This window comes from Athene noctua, chromosome 5 (genome assembly GCF_965140245.1).
Source record: "Athene noctua chromosome 5, bAthNoc1.hap1.1, whole genome shotgun sequence".
Lineage (NCBI taxonomy): Eukaryota > Metazoa > Chordata > Aves > Strigiformes > Strigidae > Athene > Athene noctua.
The window spans coordinates 58,129,951-58,157,579 of NC_134041.1; the positions used below are offsets into that span (position 1 = coordinate 58,129,951).

The 27,629-nt window shown below is 45.7% G+C and overlaps 1 protein-coding gene across 3 annotated transcripts; it reads left to right on the forward strand.

Annotated features, from left to right (window-relative positions):
• On the forward strand, positions 1-27,331 carry VWA2 (von Willebrand factor A domain containing 2). Of its 3 annotated transcripts, none has more exons than XM_074908457.1 (14): positions 1-121; positions 6,768-6,851; positions 7,606-7,680; positions 9,708-9,841; positions 12,094-12,203; positions 16,359-16,553; positions 16,926-17,056; positions 17,762-17,894; positions 19,597-19,652; positions 20,519-20,626; positions 21,432-22,013; positions 22,327-22,878; positions 26,039-26,161; positions 26,919-27,331. In XM_074908457.1, exons 4-14 carry the CDS (start codon positions 9,710-9,712, stop codon positions 27,050-27,052), a joined length of 2,256 nt encoding a protein of 751 aa, XP_074764558.1. In that variant the 5' UTR covers positions 1-121; positions 6,768-6,851; positions 7,606-7,680; positions 9,708-9,709; the 3' UTR covers positions 27,053-27,331. The 3 variants fall into 3 exon arrangements, with proteins under 3 accessions (XP_074764558.1, XP_074764556.1, XP_074764557.1); XM_074908455.1 differs by lacking the exon at positions 6,768-6,851 and adding an exon at positions 6,912-6,967; XM_074908456.1 differs by lacking the exons at positions 6,768-6,851; positions 20,519-20,626 and adding an exon at positions 6,912-6,967.
• The last annotated feature ends 298 nt before the right edge of the window (positions 27,332-27,629 follow it).

Consider the following 27,629-nt stretch of genomic DNA (forward strand, 5'->3'; position numbering starts at 1 on the left):
ATGTGATGGATGAGGAGGAGAGGCTGTCGTAGCTGAACACAATATAAATCCGAGTGTGAAGGAGGCTGCTCATAACCCCATCGGCTGTGCAAGGGCTATGCAACAGTCTTGCAGAGAAAAGGTAAAATACAGCTCAAACCGCGCTTTTTTTTTTTTTTTTTTTTGTTGATAGCATTTTAAACCTCTGCCTTAGAAGTCAGGGACCCTCTGGGAAGGCAGAGCGGAGCGGGGCGTGCGGCGGGGGCTGCGGGTCCCCCCGGCTCCTCCTCCAGCGGCCCCGGCTCTCTCGGGCGGGCGGCGGCCGCCGCCTCCTCCCAGCCCGGCGGGGCCCGGGTGAGGCGGGAGCGGCGGCTGCCGAGCGGGGCGAGGCGGTGAGAGCGCCGGGGTGAGACTTGTCGGGGGGGTTCAGCTGAGGGGGGCTCAGCCGCGGGGTCCCGGCAGAGGTGGTGGTGGAACCCGCCAGACTCTTCCGCGGGGTGCTGGGGGGCAGCGGGGAGAACACGCTCCGCTTCTGCGGCAGGCATCTCAGAGCCCGTGTGCCGGTCGGGGAGGTGATGGTAGGAGGCACCCAAAAGCCGCACTGCTCAGCCGAGGGCCGTCCCAGGTCAGGAGAAGACCTGGCAAAGGGGGCAGGTTGAGCCCTTGCCTCTGTTTTTACCTTTGGTCCAGTTGCCTGGTGCCCCTGAAGAGCATAAGCTTTGCTCCTGTACTCGGAAAGGGGATTTGGTTATTAAAATACAAAAAAATCCACCACCCGGGAAACCAAAGCTAGCCCGTGCTGTAGTGCTTTATTTGACTTGTTTCTAGCAGTTTTGGGGTGCGGCCGGGGAGAGTGCTGAACTTGCCAGGGCAGGCTTTCAGACAGGTTGCAAAACCTTTCTGCAGAAGACACAAAGCCAGCTTGATCAAGTCCTGATCGAGCAAGAACTGAAGGACCTGGAATGATATCTGTAATATACCCAGACACTTGTATTTCATTGAAGAAATTAGAGTAGCCCCTGTCTTTGAGCACACACAGCAGCATTTTTTCCTGATGTGGTGTAATGGCTAGAGTGGGACACCCTGTCTGGTTCCGTCGTGTTGCAAATTTATGCACCTGTGAGCAAATCCCTTTTGTCTCTCTGTATCTTGGTTTCCATACATGTTAGAGGAATGAAGATGCCTTCCCCAGTGGCCTGGGGTGGAAAGGAAACAGGGAGGAGGCAGGAAGCAGGACCCTGCTTCCAGATTAGCTGGGAAAAGGCAAACAGATGTTAAAATGGGACCTGGAAATGGTGAAAATGATTTCACAAGGGCTTCTGCTAAGTTGGCTTCCATTTTGTTTATTTTGTGTAGTGAATATGAGACATCACCAGGAGACAAGTCCCACATACAACCACATTTTCCCCACTTTCTTCAGAGAGGAATGTGCTGGAGAGGCTCAGTGTGTACTGACCTCATGTACTGTGTGCTGGGATAGTTAACCACATCATCTTCAGTGGGTGCTCCTAAAGATGTCTGGGTCTTCTAGGAAGACTCTAAGAGGAGTAAGTAGATGAAGTGACTTTAAAAAATCTCTTTTGATCCTACCCCAGTTCTAAAAAAACCTCAAGGAAGATTAGCACTTTCTTAAGCTCCTTTAGGAAGGGCCCATATATGGCTGTCCTGAAAATGCATGTAGGTAACAGCTTGTACATGTTTGCAGTAGTGGTGCCGTGGAAAAAATCCCTAGGCTGTGGCTTGTCCCTGTGTTCACAGAGATGCAGCAGAAAGGGAATGGGTGAATTAGGGTTAGTTTTGTAAAAGGGGCTGGGTATGAGCTTGACATTGTTCATGCCGAGGTGAGGACAGACTGTCTCATGTTCCGAAAGCTAAACTGAGTACCAGAGATGTCAAAAAAGGATTTTTCCTTTCACCCTTCAGCCTCTGCTGTAGGTAATCGCTGCAACTGACTGGCTTGGAAAGGTAGAATTTCTCCTATTCTGCAGTATTATGTGTTTGGGGAAGGGCAGACCAGAATTTTGCTTCTTCAAGAAGCTTGTCATAGCAATCTTTTAAGTCCTTATTCCTGCTTGTGGTACTATGAAGCTTGTCCTTCTAAGCCAGCCAGCAGGTGCCTATGCTTTGAGGCCTGGCTTTGTTAGGCACCAGGTTAATGCCCTTTGGTCAGTGGTTTGCTTCTGCTGCAGATGGCAAGCACCCCTTCTAGCACTCCTGGGAACACGTGCAGGGGGGCTCTGGGGCAGCAATGCCACCAAATGAAATAACAGAGCTTTTTGCATTGTAAGAGGAGGTGACAAACCTAAGGTCTTCTTGTCCCTCTAGGAAGCTTTTGGACAAAGGCATCTGTGTGGCATGATGGTACATCCAAGGAATAAAGCAGAGAGATGTCATCTTGCTGATATGCACAAGAACGCTGCCTGCTGCAAGGGTGCAGGGAGCATGGTCCTCTCCCACCTAGTTCTTTGGGAACCATTCACACCTGCTCCTGGTGTAGATAGATCAGTAGTTGATCCACCTCAGGTGTGGATGTTTCTGGCTGGTGCAAGGCCATGCAGCTCAGGCCCTGTGCCAGGCACCCAGCTGTAACCTACCCAGATGTGCACAGTTTGGGGCAGGGGGTGACAGGGGACAATTACAGTAATTGCACTGGAACCCATAGCCTTGAATTGGTAGTTCTCAACAGGGTATGTGACCAAGTTATCTGCATTCTTTTATACCCTCAATATAATGATATTGTTTGCATATTTGTTTTCTTAATGCTGCTGTTGGTTTGTCCTAAGACACCAAGTCCCTGCAGATTACTGTACCCCTTTTCTCAGCCACTCCATAAAACGTTTCTCCCCAGCATCTGCATTAGCTGCTGGGTGCTTGCAATGCTGAGGCAGGCTCTGGCTCCCTTGGGTCGTCTTGCGTGTGGCATCCAGCAAAAGATAAAAAAGGTGAGACATTCATGGAGATACTCCTGCTGCTCTAGCCACAGGCAAAGTCAGTAGCACGAACACTTCTGTCAGAACAAACTACAGAACAGGTTTAGCACAAGCTCTTGGGTCAGAAGTCTCTTTTATTCTGTAACTCGTGGGTCGTACAGGACCTGATCTGCAGTATGTTGGTTTTGACAGTACCCTGTGTGAGCAGTGCTGCAAGAACACGGTCTTTTCATATACAGGAGCCCTTATTGCATGGGGGAAAAGAGCCTGTCAAAACTGTTCCTCGCTGGAGAACCAGGGGGGTATAATACACAGTCTGGTTTTGCAGAGCATCTTGTGGAAATTTAATCTTGTTTATCACCTGGAGAACAAAAATTGTCAAAAGTTTTAGGCTGAAATTTGTGATGTTTGTTTTAAAGATAAGTTAAATGTTTCTCTGTGGTCTTCCTCCTCCCCCCTTTGGTTTTGGCTCTCACCATTAGCTGCCCCCAGCTGGGTGGTGCCAGAGGGGACACCTGGAGTTGCTCATAGAGGTGGCCCACTGCTTCCAAGCCCGGGCAAGAAAAAAAAACCATAAAATTTACTTATGGAAAACAGACTGAGGGAGACTGAAAGAGGTGGCAGCAAAATTGGGCACCTTTCTTCCCTCCCTACACCTAAATGTCAGACGGGCTCCCGGCAGTGGTGTTCCCTCAGCAAAGAGGTGCCACGTCCTCCCCAGCAGATAGAGCAGTGCTGAAGAGAACTGCAGTTACAACTGTAGTGACAGGGGATCACTTGGCTTGTTAAGAGTATGCCTTAATGACTGTGCAGCACAGGCGTTTCTGCTTTCTCCCCTATTATTAAATAAAAGCGGAACAGTTTGAAAAATGAGCTGGAGATACCTTTTATTGCTAGCTAGGTCTCTGAGATGAGTCAGGTGGTAAATTAAAGCAGCTGACCAGTACTTCTAGGTATCTTCTACTTGTCCCAGTACAAGAATAACATTTGCCCCAAAGTAGTGTATATGGTATTAACTGTTCTGGTAACTGTCTGTAGAAGTGGGGAATGTTCATATGGATATACCCAGGAGAGCATCTCATGGTGGTATTTTGTGCCAGGCTAGTTTAACGAGGTACATGATATCAGCTACAAGCCTTTTTCCTTTCTTACAGAGACAGCAGCCCACAGTATTTTTGGATCCCTTCTCAGCCAGGTGCTTGCCCTGTTATAGGCACAGCTGGTTCCAAATCCAGGTGACCACGGTGGCCAGTGGAGCTGTGTTTTCAGATCACAGTTTGCTTCTGTCTCATTAGTAAGAATAAGCAAGCTCAGATATTTTGCAGATGGTGAAAGACATGGTGGGAAGATACTTGTCAACAAGAGCTTTTTCTACTCTACCTCTCTCTCCACTCTCTCCCTTCACTCTCCAAATAAGGTACACGTGATTATATTCTTAGGTTTGCATAAGTTGCCATCATATTTAAGTGGCCAAGTGGGAATCTGGGTACAAAAAGCAGGAATTTTGAGTGAGTGTGGTTAAAAAATTTCTGACTCAGTACTAATGCAGACATTTTTGAAATTTCATTTCTTAATAGCCAGGAAGATAAAATGAAATGTCCTTCACTCATGACACCATTCCCCAGCAAAGCTGCGGTCTAAAGTTCTTGAGCTTCTGCTAATCCTGGGCTGAGCTGATGAGCACTGGGTGATGATGAAGCTTTCTTTCAGTTCCTGCTGAAATCTGGGCTGAAAGGCAAAGAATGAATTAAGACCAAGTTGGAGAAGCATCTCAACCTGTCAGTTTTTTTGTATGAAAACAACCTGAAATCCCTCCACATCTGTCACATCTGGTTGCAAGCAGAGGCTTGTCTTCCTTTGGATGTTGTGTGCTCTGGAATTAGCTCCTAGAAAGAATGTCCTTGGGGTATGGCAAAAGGATGACTTTACCTCTGTGGCATGTGCCAGGGCTTGAAGCTACTGAGGGACACAAGGGCATCCTTCTTGAAGTCTTGGTTTGTGTTTACCTCCCTTGACTTAAGCAAGCTTGAGATCTGTTAATGTCTGGTGGGGGTCTTGAGAGGACACATTGCAGGGTGATGCTTGTAAAGCACCTGGTACTGGGTAAAGAACTGGAAGACACAGAGTGTTAGTTATTGTGTCTATAATCCCCAGTGACACTTTCTTAATCCCCTCTTCATGATGGACTGGTGCAGGTAACTGAGCATGGTATCCTGCCTTGTCTGATGTGAGGGGTGTAAAGTGCAGTCAGCTGCATGGGCTTAATGGGCCCTTTTTCTGACCAAATGTGTCTGGGATGGGTACTAGTGGTTACCCTGGCAGAGGGAAGGGTCAGAGACTGATTCTGTAGTACAAGACAAGCCCATCACTTCAGGTGTCTCACCCACTCTTCTGAAGAGAAAGGATTGCCTGGAGGAGAAGTTTCTGTTGCTTAAAGCTTGGCTTGTGTCCTGGGGTTTAAAGTTTTACATGTCCCTGGGAGTACACCTGTGTGTTAATCGGGTCTTCCTACCTATGGAGACACAGGAGGTGCTGGCACCCAGTCTCAAAAACTGGGGAAACTGAGGAAGCGAGACACCAGTGCCAAATGTTAAATCCAAGGTCAAACACCAAGAGAGAGGAACCACTGCTCAGCTCCTCCTTCTGACTAAATATGTTCATGTGTAAATATGTAAAAGGGGCTGGGTATGAGATGATCACAGAGGTGTATTAGCTCCTGCGAGAAGGAACATACTTAGTCAGAAGGAAGAGTTCCGAGGGTGATAGCAGTGGAAGGTTGGACTGGGACAGGCAGTGCGGGGGGGCCCCCAGGAAGCCCATTCCCTGACCCCCCCGCTCTATATTGTGAGGTTTGCCAGATTACGCTTTCAAAGAATTGACACCTGGAGTGATGGCAATGGGCCTGTTTTGATGATTTCACTAACAAACTTAAGTTCTTCCTGGCTGTTTGTTAAATATACACTGCAAAGACAAGTCTTTCCTGAGAAAAAGCCCTCTCTATATTATTGGAAAAACAGTAGAGCTGGTTATTGAGAAATGCGCTTATTTGTCTTTAACTACATGAAGAAAATCTGCTTTTGCAATGAGAGAGTCAGAGACCCGGCATGAGTCTGGTCAAATTTTGCTCTAGTGAGTGCACCCAGTGCTTTTAATCTGTAGAAAAAATAAATACACATGTTTTATATAGAAAGCCAAGGCCCCTGCCAGACATGCTTGGTCGAAATCTGGGTATGCTTGAAAGTGTCACTGAAGTCCACCTACGATGTGATGGCAGCCTTGCTGATTTCAGAGGAAAAATGAGCAGAAATTTGACTTTGCTGGACAGTTATACATTAAAAAAATCTCTCCAGAAAGCTAGTCCTTGGAAAACATAAGGCATGAAAGAGCCTGTGGCGGAGTGTTGTTGAAGACCCGCGATGAGGATGGGCAGCAGCGCTGGCTGAGGCAGGCCCCGCCACAGGACCCCTCGGCTGTGCGCCATGGCAGGGGCGTCTCAGCTGGAGCCGCAGGCGATGGTGGGGTCAGGGGAACGTGGCTCTGCCCTGTGCTCCATGAACCCCCGGGGAGCTGTGTTGGGCTCTCTACCAGCTCCCTGAGGGCAGCAGGGGCCCTGGTGGGACTCGGCTTTGAGAGGGAGGTGCAGTGAAGAGGAGGGAGGAAAGGAGAAGAGAGTCGAGGTCTGGGTGGCCATGGAGGGAAGGAGAGGAGGGAAGGCTGGGCAGTCCCTCCCTCCCCCGTGAAGCCTGCTTTCTCCGGTTTTGATAGGAAAGGAGATTAGTATGTAGGGAGACTTTCTTTTCTATCATTCCCTCATTTTCATGTTTTTTCCTTCTGTCTGTTTCCTACGCTTCACCCTAGGGTAGGATTTGCTTTTACCCCTCTGACCAAATGTTTCTGAACTCATCACATGAGACAACCAGCAAGGAAGATGATCAGCTGCAGGTAAAGAAAACAGCTTTAGGAATTGGATTAATAGTCCTCTCCTTTTTTAATTTATTTCAGATTTGTCACCATGAGCCTCTTGTTTGAATCCATCTGTGTTTTCCTGCTTCCCCAAGGTACATTTAAAGTCATTGTTTTGCATTAGTGGTTTCTAACTTGAATGCTTCCTTGTCTCTGGCTTGAGATGGTTGTTCTGAGGAGTGAGAACTGAACTGGTGCTTCTCCAGGAGGTTTATGGATAAACCTCTGAAACATAGTTTAACACAGAAGGGGAGAAAATAATGCCTGGAGAAACAGCTTTTCTGAGAATTTGAACACATAACTGATTTGTATGTGAAATGTCTTAATTGATATAGGAAAAGCTGATGTTATAAGATTAAAAGTTCATAATTTTCTCCAGTGCAATTATTTAGTGTCTCCAGTGTTTATGACTGTAATCTTTGAAGCCTAAGCCTGGCCTAGCCCTTATTCTTGCACTGTGTCCCTGCATGCGGTTAGCAGAGGGACTGTCTTCCCTGTGCTGGAGTCAGGTCCTTGACATTTTTCATGCTTTCTGTGTCCCTGATAGAAGGAATTTCCTTCCATGGATGGAAGGTGATGACAATACTGTGTCACCAAATTTTTTTTGCAAGTGTGAAATCTATACAGCAAAACAGTGGTTTTCCTGCTGTAGAATAAAGCTTACGTGTCTGCCTTTTTTTTTTTTTAAGGCAGTTTCTAGTGTTGATGGGTGATTATCTGTTTGATCCCACAGTTTTGCTGGTGTTGGGTATACAGAAAATTCATGCGGACCAGGAGATAATCAGCAAGATCTCAGCTGCTGGACAGTGTAAGTGGTTTTTTTTAAAGCAAGTCTTTTTTCTTGTCTGAGTACCTTCTTTCTTTGTTTTTCTTGTTTTTTTTAAATTTATTTTTATTTACTGGACCCCATTCAGTCCATAAAGTCTGCAGCAATGCTCTGACAAGTCCAGCATTTTGGCTGCTTCTGCCCTAGCCGGTTATTTTCCCTCATTGCTATTAGCTCTTCCACCTACTGTGTTTTTCCCAAATTGGCTGTTTGCCAACTGGCTGGTGTTTCTGTTAGTTCCTTCAGAGCTTGTTTCAAACAATACTGATTTAAGGAGCTGTGTTTAATTACAGGCTTGATTTGTGGTCAGACCTCATGTGGCTGATTTGTTCAGGCTGTAAAGCCAGCACCAGCCACGATGCGGTGAGTAGGGATGTCTGGGCTCTGGCTGGCTAGCAGACCATATTCCCCTACAGCTCCCTTGATGTACATGCAATCAGTTACTTATAAACTGTATCGTGCATTTTCCAGCTAGGCATTCTTTTCTATTGTCTGTCTGTCAGGTGATAAATTACATTTTTTTTTATGCCAGCCATACCTTCCAGCCCCATTTCATAGCACCATGTGTTAAGCTCAAACTTTACATCCTCATGTGCTGTATTTGGATGTTTTTCACTGATGGGCATCACCAAGAACCCCTTGGTGGGCTGCAGATATCTTTCTTACGAGTCTGTGTAAGACAGCTGCGTTGCTGCAGCTGTGCCTCTGCAATACAGAGATCCCCCTCCTCGTGCCACTGAACAAGGCCCATTTCTCTATGCTGAGCCCATTCTGGGATGGGGGCACGGCAGTCTTCTCTGTGCATGCTTAGGCAGGCAGCTGCAGTCAGGGACTGGGCGAGCACCCAGGCTGTTGCATCCCTGTGTTCGGATCAGCTGTGAGGGCAAGGCTGACAAGCCGGGACGGCGCTGGCAGAGAGGCCATGCTCCAGCTCGTCCTCAATGCAGTGCTCCAGGGCAAGGCTGGTTGCCCTATTACAAAACCCAGCGACCCAGAAGGGAATGCTTTACAACTTTCAATCCCTCATAATCTGGTATTAGAAACCCCTAATTATAAATACAGGTTTTTACTAGCAGAACTGATTCAGAAAAAGAGTAGCGATAATAAAATGATGATGATAATGGGGATAGAGCAAAGGCCCAGGTCAAAAGGGCCCTTGAAAGGTTGGTGTGCTTGCTGCCTGTATGCAGCTTTGGGCTTCAGTTTCCCTTGAAGTTGTTTTTGGTAAATACTGCAGAAGAGACTTTAAAATTTCTGTGTAAATGCTTTGAAAATGTCTCTTCAGAGTCTGCAGGCTACCTTTTTTTTAAAAAAAAAAAAAAAAATCTTTTTCAGTGAAATTATGGGTTTCCACTGCAGCGTAAGCACCTCAGGAACTTGTACTTGAGAGCAGTTGTGTTCATGCAGGAGGGGTGATACAAGGACACATCTCTGAAGACAGGATAAAAGGCAGATTTTTCTTAAAAGTGTTTCTGTCAGTGCCTTGGAGCTGTTCAGAGAGTTTGTGTTTAGAAAAATAAGTGTGTTTTGAAAAACATGCTGCAGATGAAACACATCTGGCTCTGTGGGACTCTGTATGCTTTGCAAATACCTCCCAGATTCATGTCTGTGCCTTGGGCTAGGAGAGGCTGCAGGTCCCCCTGGGCATGGCCGCCTCTCCCAGCTGCTCACTCCTCCCATCCTCGCTGGGAGAGCAGCTCTCTCTGCGGTTAAAGATACCACACTGCATCAGCTCATTGGAGTTGCTGCTTCCATGCTTTCGTTACTGCTGAAGCCAGGCTGGGGAACTGAAATCTAAGATGGAAGTCCTGCAGACTGAGAGGGCTGAACTGGTGCTGCTGCAGGACAGAGCAGGAGTGCACATGGGCTTTGGATGGTGCACATCGCACTGCCCCAGTCCATCCTCAGCAAGTCCATTTGTCTGGTTTTTCTGCTCCTGGCTGTCTGGTTCCAGAGAGTGAGACTATTAAGGTGTAGTTTCACAGTGTATATATTTTTTTTTCTCCTAGTGATGAAGTGCTCTGCTTCGTTAGATGTCCTTTTCCTCTTGGATGGCTCCTACAGCATTGGCAAAGGAACTTTTGAAAGGTCTAAGCACTTTGCAGTCAGGCTCTGTGATGCCTTGGACATCCATCCAGACAGGGTGAGTGTCAGGAATGTTTCGTTTTAATTTAAAGCAGCTTGGCAATGTGTGGAAAGGCCAGTGATAATGTGCTGAGTGAAACTGCAAAATTCAACCTAGCAGGCACCATGAGGTCAGAGTACTTAGTCAGAAAGGTACAGTGGAGGTTTGTGAAGCAGTGGGGTCGGAGGACACTTGATTCTTCACAGATTTTGGGAAGTTCCATTTGGTCTTGAGAAAAGATGTAACCTTTTGGGTTAAAGATTATGATTTGGATTTTTTTAATGCATTTTTATTTTGGTTTGGATGGTCATAGATTAAAATGGTTGTATTTTTTGGTTGTTTTTTTGCCTAGAAAGTTGCAGAATTAGTCTATGGTAAGTTAATCACCTTTCTGCACAGGGGCAAATGATGAAGCCTGCTTGCTCTGCTTCTCTAGAAGGTCTCTAGTACAAAATAGGCCAGAAGGGCAGAAGGTAAGGGAGATCATTGCAAGGCAACAGCTGTATACTGAGGCATTTGGGGATCTGTATGCTGCTATAGGTCTTCAAGATCTCATCGCACTCCCTGCCTGTTAGTGGTGCAGTGCACTTAAAGCTGGTGCTCACTGGAGAGAAGAGCCCAGGACTGGCCAGCTGGGACTGACAGCTGGAGTCCAAGCAGCTGGTGTTTACAGATACCCAGTATAAAACATGCTAAGATAAATGGACAGGTGTGGCTATGCCGAGTTCGTTCTTGTCCACTCCTATTCCAGACTTTGACTGAAATCAAAGTCTAATTTTGGGTGCCATGTGTGTTCAAGAAGTGATGGGAGCTGTGCTGCTGTAGCCACAGTCTGGGCTCCCTCAGGTCTTACCTGCTCCCTGGAACCATCCTTGAGGCACTTCTGGGCCTGAATGACACATCCCAGGGTTTGTCTGAGGGGATTTCAAGCCAGACCCAGCTGCGGTTCCAGCTGTGCATTGAGTCCCACATCACAACATCCTAGCCAGGGGCCTTGGAGCAGTCTGGGATGGTTGCTATACTTGATTCCCTGCCAGAGTCTTTCCAAATAAATGTCAGGTCTTTGGGAAGGTTGTGGGAGGATGCAAGGTCTCAGCATAGCACGAGGAACCTGAGGCAGGACTGCTGTGACTTTCAGGACCCTGGTCCGTGTCTGATTCTCCAGAGAGGTCTGGGAGCAAAGGAACAGAGGCAGGTCTTGTGTTTGCTCGTGGTTCCCGTGACAGGGATACGTGGACTTGTACCTAAAAACCTCCTTCAGACCGACTACTGCCACCGCTCCAGGTCCTAAAAATCGAAAGCTGCCACTCTGCTCCTGTTGCAGGGTCCTTTGGAAGCCGAAGTAATCATTCCTTTCCATCATTTTCTCATCTAAGAAACCTTTCACCCTTCAAATCTCAGCTTACAGCTACACAGCACAGGAAGCTTTCTGCATCCTGGACAGTGATGAGGAGGAGTCGCAGTGTGTGTGCAAGGCTTTCAGAGATTCTAGGTGGCTCAGGTTAACTGGGCATTGCCTTTTCATGGCTCATACTAAATTGACTGAAAGTAGGGACTTGCATCTAGGAACCACCTGCAATGTAGGCTTAGGCAAAAGAATTTGAACACTTAATAATTGCAGATTTGGTGGGTTGTGGTTTTTTTAATACCATCCTTCCCCTAGTCTTTCTCTTAATCCTCACATAGACTGAACTTAAAATCAGTTGCCTTTTCACCTCTGAAGTTGTCATGTTCCATAAAACTTATTGTAAGGCTTCAATGAAATATTATGAATGTATTGCCCAATACATACAATTCAGTCTGTTTGCATTTTCAGGCATTTTCAACTATAGAAAATGGTTTTAGAGGAGGCAGTGGAAAAATAATTGGCTTGTGTTGCCTACTGTGCTCAATGCCAGAGGGGTCTGCTTTTAGTAATGGAAAGATTGCCTGCTCAATGTATAAATGGCCTGGTATAAAAGGTTTTATTTATAAACTTACTGTCCTTGAGGCTACTAGCTGCTCTGAACAGATGAATATAGATCTTGAGCTGCCTGTAACTGCAACAGAGGCTCCTGTTGTTTGCAGATGAACTTTTTTGCCTTGTTTATAGCCTGTATAGGTAATGCTGTGGTTTGTGCTCTTTTTTTGAAGTTCATTTAGTGTGCCAGTGGCTCAGCATGGAAAACAGAGTTTGTCTCGATACAATTTAATCTTCCCAAATCTATAAGTTGATCAAAAGAGTAAAACTCTCACAGACACCTTTCATAATCTTTAACCTTTTCTTTTAGGTCCATGTGGGAATGATACAGTTTAGCTCAACTCCCCACCTTGAATTCCCACTGGATTCGTATCTAACCAAACAAGAAGTGAAGGATAGAATCAAGAGGATTGTGTTCAGGTCAGTTTATTCTACTGTTCTTCTCTTTTTTCTGGTCTATGAATGATTTCTGGACTGAGAGTTTTTTGAGATCCAGATATCTCCACCTCTGCTGTGCATACACCAACGTGATCCCCCCCCCAGGGAGGCGGATGGATGAATATTGTCTGTGGTCCATAATCCACAATCTGTTAAAAAAGTGTAACCTGGTCTGTTTTTGTCAGTGAAAGTTGATAGGGGAGAAAGTTTTCAGATTCACACTATAATGTGGTAAATAGGGGAGAGTTTCTGTGGCCCTTCTGGCAGGTTTTTCTGGCCATTTGTGCCAGGCGGTGGTTTACATCCTTCCAGGGAAAAGTGTGGCATTCCACATTGCTGAGCAAAGGCAGGACAGTGTGCATCTTCATTTTTTGGTGGTTACAATTGCCTTTGTCCTACGAGGTAGTGACAGATTGGTGGTCCGTAGATATCTGTGCATGTGTGTCTGCTGAATTCAAGAGGATCGGGTTTTCAGATGGAAACCTTTTTTTCTTCCTGAATGTTAAGACTCGGATGTCTTCCCATGACCTCAGGAAATGGAACCAGAAGCCCAAAGAAGTACTGTCCTTAGAGCCTCTCAAAATCCAGACTTTTCATCTCTGAGAAATACAAAGGATCTGACAGCCAACCCAAAATCACACTTGTTTTGATGTTAGATAAAGTGGCTGTCTACTCTTTCTTTAGCCGAACTGCATTAGGACTAAAGGTTAGCTTAATGTTTCTCATGGATGTCTGCTGCTCTCAGCATGATGTACATATTGCAAGCAAATGTGATCACTTTTGACTTTTTCAAGCAAGACTAATTGGCTGGGGGTTTTTTTGTATGGCTTTTGATAAGTTTATCAAACCAAGAAAACCTCTTGTGTAATGTTACAAGAAAAATTTACCAAAACCCAAGATATGCTCCTTCTCTTTTGCTTGAAAGTCTGTGAGAGCAGAGAAAGTGAAGTAGTGTTTGGTGTCTGGCACTGAAATTCCTTGATGACAGCACATGGATACTGACAGATCAAACAGAAATAATGACCTTGTGCTCAGCCATTTCATCTAGTTTAAATGAAAAGCTGGCATTTCAAAGTAGGTAATAAAATAGTTACAGATGGATTCCAGTTGGCTTCTAAAAAACCTGGGTGTTTGACATCTCAGTTGAGAGGCTCCTTGATGTGCTTCTGATGAGCCTTTGGCCAGTGAGGCATTTCCCAACCGTGCTCTGGGCGTGGAGCTCAGAGCACTTGAAAGGAAGCAGCACCAGACTGAAGTGAAGTTTCTGTGATTTATTTGGAGACTGCAGGTCTCTCTCTGTGCATCCTGTCCAGATAGCTTTTGAATTCATTGGCCAGTTTCAACCAAATTTGGCGGTAATCTCAGAAGCTAAGCTTCTTATGAATTTCTTTCGTACAAGTCAAGGCCTGCTCACAGGAGAAAAACCTTAGTGCACTGTTCCTGGGGAAAGGCAGCAGGTAAAGTCCAGATCTCCTTTGGCTTAGAAAATCCTTATTGGAGTAATGTCTTAAACATACATCTGCTGTGTCAAAAACCAGTGAACCTCCAAATACAAATTGATAAGAAACTGAATTTAATGAGCTTTAGTGCAGAGACTCTTTATTAATTTTTTCTAATCCTCAGTGCTCACATAGGCACATCTTACTAAGTTAATAAAGATTTAGTCATAAAACTGACTATGCACAATATATTTTGCCTCATGCACAGCACTTTTCACTGAAGCATCTGACAGCTACTGACATCTGGTCAGGAAAAGGCAGATTTGGACATGCTATGAACACACGGTCATTGAGTATGCTTTGAAATGGTGGAGTGCAGAGGAGGAAGTACCTAAAGAAAGAAGTTCAAAGCAAAAAGGCCTGGCAGGTACTGAATTAAAAAGTTTCTGTGAAAATCCGAGGGTAGATGGAAAATAATGAACTTGGGCATTATCAAATGGTTTTCTAGCAAATCAGGAATTGGATGCTAAAGCAAGGGATGGATGTTCAGAAAGCCAATGGGGTGTGTTTGTGTCAACACAGTGAAAAGAGAACATGAGGCCTCCAAGAAAGGAGTAACACTTGTGGTTTTGTTCCCCTTGCTTGCTCTGGGTGGCAATAAAAGTAGGCCTGAAAGGCAGTCATGAGAAGTGATGGTCCTTGGACAGAATTAGAAGACAGCTGGAAGTGTCTCCTTTGATCTAGTGGCTTAATTATCAACAGGTCTGGAGCATGTTCACAGTGAGCTGGGATCTGTCTGGTATCAAATGTCCAGTTGGGGATGGCACATTACAGACCTCTCACGTTACGCAGATGGAGAACTACAAGAAAGGAAGAGAGAAGCTCATGTCCATGCAGGATTTACCCCTTTGAGACAAGCAAATGTTTAGCCTTCCAACAACAAAAAAGCTAATATGTTGTAGGCAGGGATCAAAGCTGGTGAACTTGCAGTGTAGGTTGCCCTTGTTTTTCACAGGGGATGAAAAGCTTTTGCCCAGTGTGTTGTGCTTTAGCAAGATTTTAACCTGGTAATGACTGGGTGGGGAACGTAGGTGTTTGACATGAAGCTTGAGTTGGTTGTGTCAGGTGGTCAGCAGCCAGGTCTGGGTGCCTAGGTAGCCTGAGTGTGGGGAGTAGATAGGGAGTTGGGGCAGCTGGGGCTGATTTTACCCAGCCACATTGGGATCCAGCTTCACAGTGCACCAAACCTTACCCTGCAAGGCAGAGGTGAGACCATTTCATACCTCCTCAGGCCCACTTCTCTGCAGGACCATTCCATCAGACAGCTCTTTGGAGCTGATGGATATGTGCAGATTTTCAGACAGGATCATCTGATACTTTTGCAAGTCTGGCCCTTCATCTCTTGATATCCCATTCATTTGTAAGCCAAGTATGGCAGGACTATCTTCATCCCACTCTGAGTTACATGTGTTGGAAGAAATTTTTGACAGCAGAGACACCCAGTCAAGTTCCATGATTGCCCAGACGTCAGCCCCAAGGGCTCCCAGGTCATACCAGGACTTCAGGACACTGCTGCAGTGCAGGCAGTATGAGGAGAAAGGCATCTTTGGCATCTGAGCCATAAATGAGCCGAAGTGGTAACTTGTGCCACGTTTTAAATGGCCTTGTGCTTCTTCCTGGTGATCCTATCTCCAAAATGAGGAGTCATGGGTACAACTTCTGTGAACATTAGTGGCTGGTGCACCTTCTCTATCATACTGGTGCTGCTGGCAAGCAACCTAGCAGATGAGAGTATTGCTTTTAACTGAGTTTAGCATGGATTTAGACAACTGGAGGATCAGGTGGCTTTTCTTAATGTTTACTTTCCTCATGTAAAAGGTACTGGTGAAGCCCTAAAGAAAGCATGCCTTGTGTTCAGTCCTTCTGAGTTTCCAGGGATACACTAAGAAGCTTTCAGCATTTCTATTTTCAGGAGCTTTAATACAGGATGGACAAATGACCTTTTGTAGAAAATCAAATTAACCTGCAGATCAACCAGGGAGAAAAAGACAAGGACTCTCTGCACACTGCTGGACTGCAGACTCTCAGTTACAAGCTGGGACACGTAGCTCCCTGCCTTAGCTCTTGGCCCTAAGAACAGTAGAAGGTCCTGTGGAGGGAAAGGGATGACACATGACATGAGTTTATAGCACGTTTATGCATCAAGAGAAAGGAAACCACTTTGAGATACTGGTCTTTGTTCATTTTGCCCACTTGTACTGTGTTTCTGAGTGGATTACAAGAGATTGTTGTAAAACAGCTTTTCCACACAGCCCTTAAAGAAGTGACTGCAATTTTCAGATGAGAAAATAGAAGTTGAGTCATTTGTCAAAGCTAGATAGAAAACTCAAATATCTGAGAGCTCTGGTTCCTGCTCCAATTGCAGAAACACTCTTCTGTGTGTTAGAAGTCTTCTGGAGATTGCTCTGGGTTGGAGAGGAGGGAGGTAAAGGTGAGTAGATTGGACCTATGGATAGGAAGATAACAAGAATGACAGGATTAGACATCTCTCTGGTTGTGTTGTGTGGCAACAGGCAGAAATATACTACGTTCCACATTACCAGAGGGTGGAAATTTGAAAATCAAATGCATTATCAGGAGAATAGCAGGAGAAGAGCTCTGATTTCTGCTTTTCTGATTTTATCTCCCTTCTTTCTAGAGGTGGAAGCACAGAAACAGGTCGGGCTCTGAAGTGCATTCTCCGTGAGGGATTCCCTGGTGGCAGAAACTCGAGTGTCCCTGAAGTCCTGATCATCATTTCGGATGGAAAGTCCCAGGACAGTACTGTGATGCCTGCAATGCAGGTGAAGGAGAGACACATCAGAGTTTTTGCAGTGGGAATCAAGTTTCCAAGGTAAGAAACTTTCCAGAGTGGGAAATGGAGGCCCAGCTAGCCAAATGGCAGTTCCCAGTAAGTGAGGGATGGTCTTGTGCTAGATATGAGTTTTGAAAAGAGGAATGGGGAATTTAAGGGGTAACACAGGCATGGAGGAAACACTGATTTGGTGGCTGGTGAAGGAGGATCAAAGTTTGTGAAGGAAACTCTTCCACTGAGTAGAGCTGTGCTACTGCCTGAGACTAATCACACCAGGATCTTGAAAACTGTTTGAAGGGTGTCAAGGGTCTCATGATTTTGCATCGGCTCTCTATTTGCTACAAACGGTTTGTTTTGACACTCGATTCTTTGGGGATGACTAAGCAGGTAAACCCCAACCTTGCTTGGCAGGTGGGAGGAGCTGCACGTGCTGGCCAGTGAGCCCACCGAGCAGCACATGCTCTTTGCCGGAGATGCTGATGATGCTGCCAACGGCCTCTACAGCACCCTCACCGGCTCTGTCTGCAGCGCCACTGCTCCAGGTAACTCCTGTCCTGGCTCCACCTTCAGGCCCATGCTTTGAGCTTGGACCATGTCACTGAGTGAGAAAGATGAGCCAGTGTACAGGGGAATTAGCAGGTGTTGTCCTTTGAGGTAACCTACTTCTGGTGCCCAGACTGCATGCCAGGCTTGTCAGCTACCTCTCCAAATACCTACAGGCTGCACGATCCTAAATCCTTCTGTCTCAGTTCACCTCTGAACATAGGAATATTGGTCCTTGCTCATGTCATGGGGGATAGAGGAATAAATGCAGTTGTGTTAAATCTTCTGATGGACTTGGCTGTGTGTTAAGGGGAGGCCAGCAGGGACTTGCAAGAGGTAGAACAGACAGAACTGGAGTGGTCCAGAGGTAGAAGAAAATCAAATACATGAAAAAAAAAATCAAATACATAAGGATACAGAGGGGCTGAGAAGTTGTTGTTGAACCCTGAACTCAGCAGTGCAGGTTTTATAGTAAAGCAAAAGAGGCTGAAGAGTGAGCACCTCAGAAGGTAAGGTGGGCTGATGAGCTTGTCAACAGAAAATTTCTCTTCTGGGTCCCATGGGGGACTCTTTGAAACATTGCCTAGTCTGCAGTGGGCAGGTAGATGAGGGAGACTAACCCATTTCTTAGTGGTGCTCCACTTCCACACAGACTTTGTATGTTCAGGCCATTGCTCATAGTTTGGATTTGTTCTTTGATACAGGCTGCAAAGTTGAATCCCACCCTTGTGAACGCAGAACCCTGGAGACTGTGAAAGAGCTGGCTGGAAACTATGTGTGTTGGAAAGGCTCAAAGCAGCCAAATGCAGTGCAGGCTTCATTGTGCCCTTTCTACAGGTGAGTTGGGTGCCTGCATCTCTAAAAGCGAGTGGGGCTGAGAGAAGATAAGAAATGCGGTAATAAGGTTTTTATTTGACCATGACTCTTTGCTGGGGTGAAGATCCCTCAGAAGACCAATGCAAACATGGTCTCTAGACCTGGAAAGAGGCTTTCCCTGTTCTGACCATTGGCTGATCTGAGAAGCAAAGGGTAAGAGGAGGAGCTGAGACAAAGACGCAGAAGATGATTAGTCTAAGAGTGCTATAAATATTATAAATGGAATTGGGATTAGTTTCCTCCCTGTTGAACTGAGATGCTTTGAAGTTTACATCTCTCTACCGACTCTGTGCTGCAGAGGGTTTCTCAATCTGGCTCCCTTCATTGGTGCTAGTTCTGTTCTTCTCCACACAGACTTTCTTAGTCTCAGAGAAGCCCCTTTACATTGGCTTGGCTGCCCTGGGGTGCTTGGGAAGGATTGTCCTATGAAGAGGCTCCACTCACTGGCAGAAAATACCCCCCGGTCATAGTGCAGCAATGCCAGAACTGGGATGCACACAAAGAGCTTCATTGTCAGGTCAATGGCAGTGAGCTACATGAGGGAAATGTTGTCTTTCTCAGGGAGAGGAGACTGGAGCTGAAAACCCATAAAGCATGTCAGGTCCTTCAAATACTATTGTCACTGTAAGTCAGTACAGTGAGAGAAATGCTTTAAAAATGAGCTGTGAAGGGAAGGGCAGCTTCATGCTCTCTTTGCTGATAAAAACAGCTGAGTGAAAGTGGTTGTGTACAGAAGTTGGCATGGGGATTGTTTTTCCTTTGAAGAGTGCTTCATGTGTTTGTTCTAATAGCAGACAGTTAGGTTAATGTTTGAAAATCACCCTGGATCTGGGCTGTGCATTGATGGCCTGCTCCATAGATATACTGGGGGATGATTGTATGGACAATTTCAGACATGTCCTAATGGCTGTAAGTGTTTCCAGATACCTGTACCCCAGAGCCAACATGGGAAAGCAGAGTGGCTTGCTTACGGTATCCCAAAAGTGATGGTTTGTCAGTTGTCATGAGCAGCTCTAATGCAGAGCACTGGAAGATTAGTGGCATGATGAAGCTGAAGGTATTAGAGAAGTAGAAACCTGATTAATGGGGATGAAAGTTTAAAGCAGAAATTGTCTCATTGTCAGGAGCCAAGCCTTCTTATGTGTGGCAAATATACACTCCTGCTCTAGGGTGTGCTTTTTTTCATATCATCTTAGGGTAAGGAAATGTTGGAGGAAGTTGAAAAAGCCTACTGGGAGGCACAGCTGAGGACTGAGGATTTCTTCCCGGTCTAAACCTTCCTTGTCCACTAGTTGTTACAGCTGATTAAGTTAGATACTAGAATTAATATTGAATAAGAAATTCTCATTGCTTTAAAATTTTCTTTTCATTCTGGTTTAGAGCAAAAAGTTTAACATCTCTTCTGTAGCAACCAAAAAAAAAAAATCATTTGGAGCTTTAAAAATGTACATGTGAAACATAAAAGTAGAATTCAAAACTGAAAGAATATATTTGATTAAATGATGTTTTATCTTTTGCCACCCCACTCAGGATGGACGTTTTCTTTCAAAATACTTGTTTTGAAAAATTGCATTTCAAAGGAAGATTTGTTCCATTTAAAACACAGTAAAATCAATCTTGTTAATCTTTAAATTCATGATAGGTTTTATTCTTCCTGTTTCAGATGGAAGAGAGTCTTAATAAAACACCCATCCAGATGCCTCCGAACTGTATGTCCAGGTAGGACTTAGCGTTTTTAAAAATTTTACTTGTGAAGCAGGAAAAGTAAAGAATAAAAATACAGATTTTTTTCCTCTCACTTCTAAAAATTCTGTTCTGAGTGAGAGATTGTGATCCTTAGCAAGAATTTGATATGTCCTGGTTTTTTGTCTTATGAGTATCTATGACCACAGTTCTTTTGGAATAAAATATCTCCTCTTAATTTCTCCTTCCACTTGAGGAGCCAATTAATCCTCATCTGCACGTGTTCCTGGGGTAGAGGCTTGCACTGCTTCCCAGTGCCTGTGGGCAGTCGCTGCTCTCCAGCCAGTGGAACGTGCAGTGAGATGCCTCCACTATTCATTTGGTACCATGAACCTGAACAGCAGGGAGCCTGATGCTTGCCAGTTGCCAGCCTATTTTTGTGACTGTAAAAATAACTATGGTCCTTGAGTCCTGCCCTTAACCCCATTCTTTTGCTGGTTCGGATGACAGTGACTTTATTTTCTTTGTCAGTACAACATTGTTCAAGCAGCAGGCCAGACTCTGATTCCCTCATTGCTGCTGTAAATCTGGAAGGGCTGCATCATCTTTAGCAATTCTGTATTTACAGAAATGTAACCTCATTGGCATTATTCCAAGGGAAATGAAGTGAGGTCACAGTCTGGTTTGCCTTCTTCACTACTGTGTGTTGGAAAGCCATCCCAAAATGAAATTGCCATGGAGGCGAGTGAGGGTGCACGTGGCCCTGCATTAGTTCACATTCTGTAGCAAGACAGATGGTGGTTTGACCCCTTGTCTACTAATGGCGATGCTCTCACTGGCGCAGGATGGGAAGGGGCAGGGTCCCTGCTGACTCCCTCTTTCCCTTCCCTGGTCCCATTTAGACCCTTGTGACTCCCAGCCATGCCAGAACGGGGGCACGTGTGTCTCGGAGGGACTGGACAAATACCACTGCCTCTGCCCGGTGGGGTACGGAGGAGACATCCACTGTGGTAGGTGCGAACCTGTGGTCTTCCTCCTTCCTTCCTCAGCTGGGTGCTGCCTTTGTGGTGCCTGTTGCATGGTTATAGGGACAACTGGGGTTGAGCTGCAGCTTTTGGGTTTTTCTCCAGAAGACAGATGAGTTTTCTCTCATGCTGGTTGTGACAGGGTCTTGCTGCTCAGAAACCTTGTGGATACGAAGGGCACCAATACTGACAGTCTCACCCTGGCGTGGCTGCCTTTGTTTCTAAATGTGGGTGCCATGTGAGCAGAACAGAGAAACTGGGAGAGACACATGGGTATATCTTTTGGTCCCCTCCCTGCACACATGGGCACAGGAGGGACCCCTGATTTTGGTGGTTCAATGTAAGAAACTCAAGGAGGTCCTGATTTTCAGAAAATCCTTTTTACCTCCCCCAGAATCAAGACTCGCACTTTAAAGTGTCTCCAGTTGTTACAGATGAGGATCTGATGCTTGAACTGTCTCCTTTCTCCGATATATGATATAGTGAAAGTCAGAGTGTTTTCCCCAGAGTACTAAGAGAGTGGAGTTGTCATTTCTAATCTGACATTTGCCACCCAAAAGTTCAGGAATCCCCCCAGACTCTCATAGATATTTTCTGTCTCTAAAGTCTTATGTGGCATCCAACCAAAATAAAATGCACTCTTTGCACAGCTGTCCTTCAGCTCATGGCATGTCTGACAAACCACTTAGGTTACTAGACATAATGTCCCTTCTCCACACCACAGGGCTTCCAGCAGGCCCCAGATGAGGTCTTGTTCTGCAAATGACAAATTGCTGTCTCCCCTTTTCAGCACCAAAGCTGAGCCTTGAGTGCAGTGTGGATCTCATTTTTCTGGTGGACAGCTCAGCAGGGGTCACGCTGGAAGGGTTCCTGCGCTACAAGGCGTTCCTCAAGAGGTTCCTCCAAGCAGTGATGGGCCAGGACTCACCAATGAACGTGGGGGTGGCTCAGTATGATAGTGATGTCAGGATACCCATTGAAGTAAGTCAACACAAGGATGCATTCAGTCTCATGAAGAGCGTTGATGCTTTGAATTTCAGTGGAGGAGGAACCCTGACAGGTAGAGCCCTGAAGTACATAGCACAGCATGGTTTTCGGAGCACCCCAGCTTTTGCAGATGTGCAAGATTATCTCCCACGCGTGGTTGTCTTGCTCACTGACTCCAAGTCCCAGGATCCAGTGGCAGAAGCTGGTAATTATGCAAGGGACCGAGATCTCTTCTTGATTGGTGTAGGCAGCAGCTTCATGAGAGCAGAGCTGACCCAGGTGACTGGCAATCCAAAGCAGACAATTGTCTACTCGGACCCTCAGGACCTGTTCAACAAGATCCCAGAGCTGCAGAGAAGAATCTGCAGTGTGGACAATCCTGAAGGTAAGACTGTGATATGGGCACTGCAGGACAAGTTTTTCAAAGGTGTTCTGAACTCCACTAGGGAGGAGGGAAGGACAGAAGGGTGAACATCCTTGTTTTGTTTGTGTCAGTCACAGGTCCAGGGGACTAACATTTCATCACTGCTTTTTATGATGGATCTCTGTCTGTTGGTGTGAAAGAGTCGTAGATAACGCTTCACAGTCAGTGATCAGCAGTGATGAGTTTTGCCTACCATTTCCCTACCCTGCTTTGTTTTGGTCAGCAAGGAGTACGTCTGTATTCTGAAAAATACTGTTTGCACTCTTTTATCCAGGCTGCCAGGCACAGTCTCTTGATTTGGCATTTGTGGTGGATGCCTCTTCTGAAGTTGGCCTGGAGAATTTTCTGCGGCTGAGGGACTTTGTCAGGAGCAGCTGTTTGCACTTCAACATCAACCGGGATGTCACCCAAATTGCCCTTGTGAGTTATGGCAGCAAAGCTCACACTGTGTTTGCTTTGGACACCCACACAAGCAATTCAGCTGTCCTCCAAGCCATCAACCAGGTGCCTTTCCTCGGGGACTCAGCCTCTGCTGGCAGCGCTTTGCTGCATATTTATGGTGATGTGATGACAGTGCAGAAAGGAGCAAGACCTGGTGTCAACAAGGTGGTGGTGGTGCTCACAAATGGAGGCAGCATGGAGGATGCAGCTGCCCCAGCTCAGCAGCTGAGGGAAAACGGCATCTTGGTGTTTGTGATTGTCATTGGGGATGCCCAGAGGGACACACTGCTGAGGGTTGCTGGGTCTCCCAACTATCTGATCTACATCTCCTCCTATGAAGACCTGCAGTATTACCAAGACCTTATCATTGAAAGAATCTGTGAAGGTGAGTGAATGTCCCATCCTCCCTCTTTATGCTGGTGCCATCAGCTGTTGTTATGATAAGTTTTCTGATGCTTTACTGAGTGAGCTTGATACTATCTTTTGCATTTTACAGATGGGGAAACTATGGCATAGAGATCTGGTGACTGTCCAAAGCAATCCTATAGGAAACAACTTTCCTAAGAGTCAGTCCAGTGGGTGAGATGGGGCCTAGGGTGACTGGTTCTTTCCAGCCCTGCCAGGTCTAGGTTCTGCCTTTCCTGAAAGAGAAATGTTTGCTCTTTTTTTTGGATGTTACTTTAAGTGTGTAGAATTTACTGTGCATTACTGTACCTCCTGCAGATTGTAGGGGGAGCTTAAAGGGACACATTTCTGCAGCCAGCAGTGTTGGTCCCTGAGTGAGGTTTCTGCTGTCTTCTTCAACATGTTAGTGCCCAGGTGTTTGCAATGTGGTGGCTCTGGAACCTCATCACTCCGGTTCCTCCTTAGTGTTCTGCTACTGCAGTTATGATGTCGACTCAAGATTTTGTTTGTGTTGATCAGGATTTAATCCTAAATTCAGAATCTGTCAGTGTTGAAGCCTGCAGACTGTTAAATTCAGGCCTTTAGACAATTTGTGATTAATTTTGTTTGCAGGACCAAATCCTTATCTCCAAAGCATTCAAGGGGGAAGAATTTTCAAATATTTATGTAAAAGCCTATGTTTGGGGAGGGTGAGGTGGGAAAAAAAGTGCCCTTTCTTCAAAACTTTGAGTCCTGAAGGCCAGCTGGGAAAAAATTGACTGATACCAAGTTTGAAACACTTGCATGCTGAGTGCGAGCACTTGTGTTTAATGGAAAACAGCTTTTCAGGAAGGACAGCAGCCCTGGTTTGCAGACATTAGTGGTGATGAAAGTACTTCTAGTTAAAATGCCATGCCTTGTTTCCCATTCAGAATAGTCTTGAGTTTAACATCTAGCTATTTGCTTTTAACCCATTTGTAAGATCAAATGAAGAAGCATGTTGAGCTTCAACACAATCAAAGGTCCTTTTCATCTCTGGGCATGCCTGTGGCTCCTTCAGGGTTAGAAAAAACTACAGGACTGTCTCTTTGGGGTGAGGAGCCAGTCTCCTGGCAGGCTCTGCAGATGATTTGTACCTGAAACTTTTCAGTGTGCTCCTATTGCAGTGGTATTTTCAGCTGTGTTATTATAAAAACAATCTACTGTACCATGAAATTAACTACAACGCCACGGATGAAGGAGAAGAGACGACAAGGTTCAGTGAGTCAGGGTAATAACATATCATTTCCTTAGACTGAATTGCTGCTTTCATTTCATGTGCAGGTAATCGCTATTTGTACTAGATAGGCTGGGACCAAGGGCAATGTGAAGATAAGCCCTTCATTCAGTCTTCTACTGCAAGTCCAAGACTCAATAACAGAATCATTGTCTGTGAAAGGACTTTTAAAAATTTATGACTCATGATAAAAGTATGTGAAAAACAAACTCTGCCTCTGGACACCTGGAATATTGTATTTATTCTGAGACTCAGCTGAAAAGAGACCAGAAAAAATGATCCAGGCTCTAGGAGAAAAGATCCCAGGTGTTAAATATATATAAATCTGATTAATGGAAATACAGACTCTTGGGATCATCAAAGGGTATAATTCCTGAAGTGCAAGAAGCTTACTTAAGATGATACTGTGTTAACAGTAGGCTTGAGTTCTGAGAAATTGTGTCTGGGCAGACCAGCGTGATTACCCCAAACAGGGACTGTGAGGTTATGCCATGGGGCAGCTGTGGAGGGAAGTAGTGGATGTATGGCCTGTGAAGCGGAGCACCACGGAGAAGGTCTCTGGTAGCAGCCAGCACCTGCAAGACGAGTAGTGGGTCCAAGAGGTCGCTCCAGCTTTTGTGGTCAGCAGCTCTACCACCCTACGATGAAAGTGAAAGTGCCTGTTCCTGGGGATACACTGTCAGGCAGGACCCCATCTGGGATGTCTCATAACAACAAAAAATGTTGTTGAACCCAACTTGGCTTCATACAAAATCAATGCAAACTAAAGACTGAGATATCTCAGATCTAGGATTTGACTGTCAAAAATGTTAATTTAAAAGATAATTTTGCCTGTCTTAGATGTAGGTTGAGAATTGATGTGCAAACTTGATGAGTGAGAATGAGTACAACGTGTGGTAAGCTGTAGTAACTGTCCTGATGGATAGCGACAGAATTTATATTCTTCCCTTCTTCCCCTTTTCCTACCCTGTCTGTGTGCTTTTTCTGCTGTGTAGCAAAAGGCAAGGCTAGGAGGTCCAGACTCTACACCACGTAGTTGTTCAGCAGAGGAATTTCACACCCTTACCAAGGCTGCGATGGAGTTGCCAGAAGACTGGAAGCAAATTCTTCAGGGATGCTGCTACTTAACCTAATGTATTCACAGCGAGGCAGCATGAAACACTGCCAGCCCTGCTGACAGCTGGACTCTGCTGTTACGAGGGTTGGGAAAGCTGTTGCATACTTCACAAGAGTAGGACTAATAACAACTTGGGCCATGGTTGCAGGCTTTTCTCTCAAACCTCTGAGAAAAAAGCCCTTAAGTTTTTCTTGTAGTGTTTTCCATTTGTGCCATCCCTGCATCCCAGCTGACTTCTTGTCCTTGCTCCTCTCTGATGAAAACTCAGGTTGTCTCCAGGGCAAAGTGGGGTATGAACTCCAGTGGCCTGTGTGGTTGTAAACTGCTTGAAGCAGAGCATGTGTTTTGCTCTGCACAGGCAGTATCTGGGTGTGAGGGGCTTAGAGGTGCTTGTGTGTTCAGTACACAGCTCTGAAGATGCTCCATTTTGTTTTTCTTTGATATGCAACCTAACATGACGTCACTCTTTTAATCTTTATTAGGCATATTCTCCTTCAGATTAGAACATCTAGCAAAGCTGCCGTTCTTCCTTTTCTCTAGGTTAAACACAGAGGAGTTTGTCCTCTGTGTCAAGACAGGGTTGTGAGCTTGCACCCTCTGCCATGTTCATGTGATTTTTCCAATCCCATTAGCCCTAGATAACATTTTTTGATGGCTGGGATATATAGCTGCTGTTATTTTTTCAGCATTCCTGATGGGATGTGGATTCTACCTATTAATACTCTGTAGATGTGCCTGAGCCTGCTGTTCTGCTTGTGTGTGTTGCAGAAGCAAAAAGCCCTGTGAACCTGTGCAAACCCAACCCGTGCATGAACCAGGGCGTGTGCATCCTTGGGCCTGGGAGCTACCGATGCGAATGCCATGGCTGGGAAGGACCCCACTGTGAGAGCAGTAAGGATCAGCAGATGGCAACCATGGCAGGTGTCATCCATTCTGCTTGGGCCCTCTGAACAGATCCCACATCTCCACCTTTCCCTCAAGCAGAGATGTGGCAGTAACTCTTGGACAGCTGTTTGGTGGCCAAGTCTTGGTGCTGATGTGGCCTCTCTCACATGAAAAGTGGAGAGGTTTGGGTTGCTGAGGGAAACAAGGACTTCTCTCAAGCAGCTGTGCCCTGTTTTACACATTCACTAAGCGAGTTGACTGTGAGGGGACCCCAAGCAGGTCTAATAATTTTGGTAATCTTCTTTCACTCTGCTCTGTTCCTCTTTTCCCTCTGCTCTGCTAGAAGAAACAATCCCTCCTTGACTCTCGGGGTGGAAAGCTCTGTCTCCCTTTTAATGGGAGGGAGCTGTTTCTGTTGGCGTGTGACACCCTTGCTACTGCTTTCAGTGCTTTCCATGGTGCAAAGGCCTCCCCATTGCCTTCCTCCTCTTCAGCAGGGGAGCAATGGCCAGGAGGTGGTGAGCCTCTGGCTCCCTAGAGGTGGTCCTATGCCTACAGTGAGAAGTTCTCAATTAAGAGGGTTTCCCCCTCGCCCAGTATTGTGCTCTTTACCTGAGCCCAGGAGTTCTGACTTCCACCCCATGGACTCTAATGTCTGTCAGCTAAGGCCAGGAGGATGCTTGTTGAGTCGTAATGGACTGAGCATGAGCTTCTCTTTGTCCTAAAGCCTTTATCTCACATCTGTGCTTCTCTTCTGCAACAGGAGTTCTCCGAGGTGATTCTCCAAGATCCCCAGTCCTTCTTTCACACTCCAGCGTGCAGTGGAATCCAAGGGGTTTGCAGCACTTCTCCAGAGCCCCCCAGCACACCAAAAGGCGTGGGGATCAGAGACGCTGATGCGCTGAGTACTTCAGTTCTCCGTCCAGGAATGTTTACTGCCACTCACAGGCACGATCCAGCAAGCCACCACTGTCCTTGACAGGGATTGAGTTGCTCCAGCACAGGGACTGTGCTGACGCCATTCCCAGTTCCTTCATTGCACAAACTGGGCTTCCCAGTGCTCTCCTTTTTTTAATTGAAGTAAATATTTGTGTTTAAGTATTTTTTATTGGCACTTTGCATTTCCTCATCCAAATTCTAGTGCCGTGTGATTTTTATTTTTTTTTTTTAACAGACGTCTTGAGAGATCTTTGAGTTAGTCTAAAAATATGTAGAAGTCTGAGTAATTCTGAAGCTCCTGCTGAAGTGGTATAACAGATTATGCACTTGCAGCTAGGTGCTGGAGTGAATGGCTTGTTACTTGCAGAAATACAAGAGGAAGAAGAAGAAAGATTATTATGAGCCTGTATTGTGCTTTTTTAAGTTGTCTATGCTGCTTTCTTCTCTGAATTTATTTGGAGTGATTGAATATGATTTAGCTTCATGGGCATTTTGTAGCTGCATATTTTTAATAAGGAGAGGTTTGAAAAGGATT

Coding starts and splice junctions, on each gene's coding strand:
- VWA2 (XM_074908455.1), top strand. CDS start 6,922: ATGAGCCTCTTGTTTGAATCCATCTGTGTTTTCCTGCTTCCCCAAG. Junction 9,842..12,093: donor TGGACATCCATCCAGACAGG/GTGAGTGTCAGG, acceptor CTTTTCTTTTAG/GTCCATGTGGGAATGATACA. Junction 20,627..21,431: donor CGGAGGAGACATCCACTGTG/GTAGGTGCGAAC, acceptor TCCCCTTTTCAG/CACCAAAGCTGAGCCTTGAG.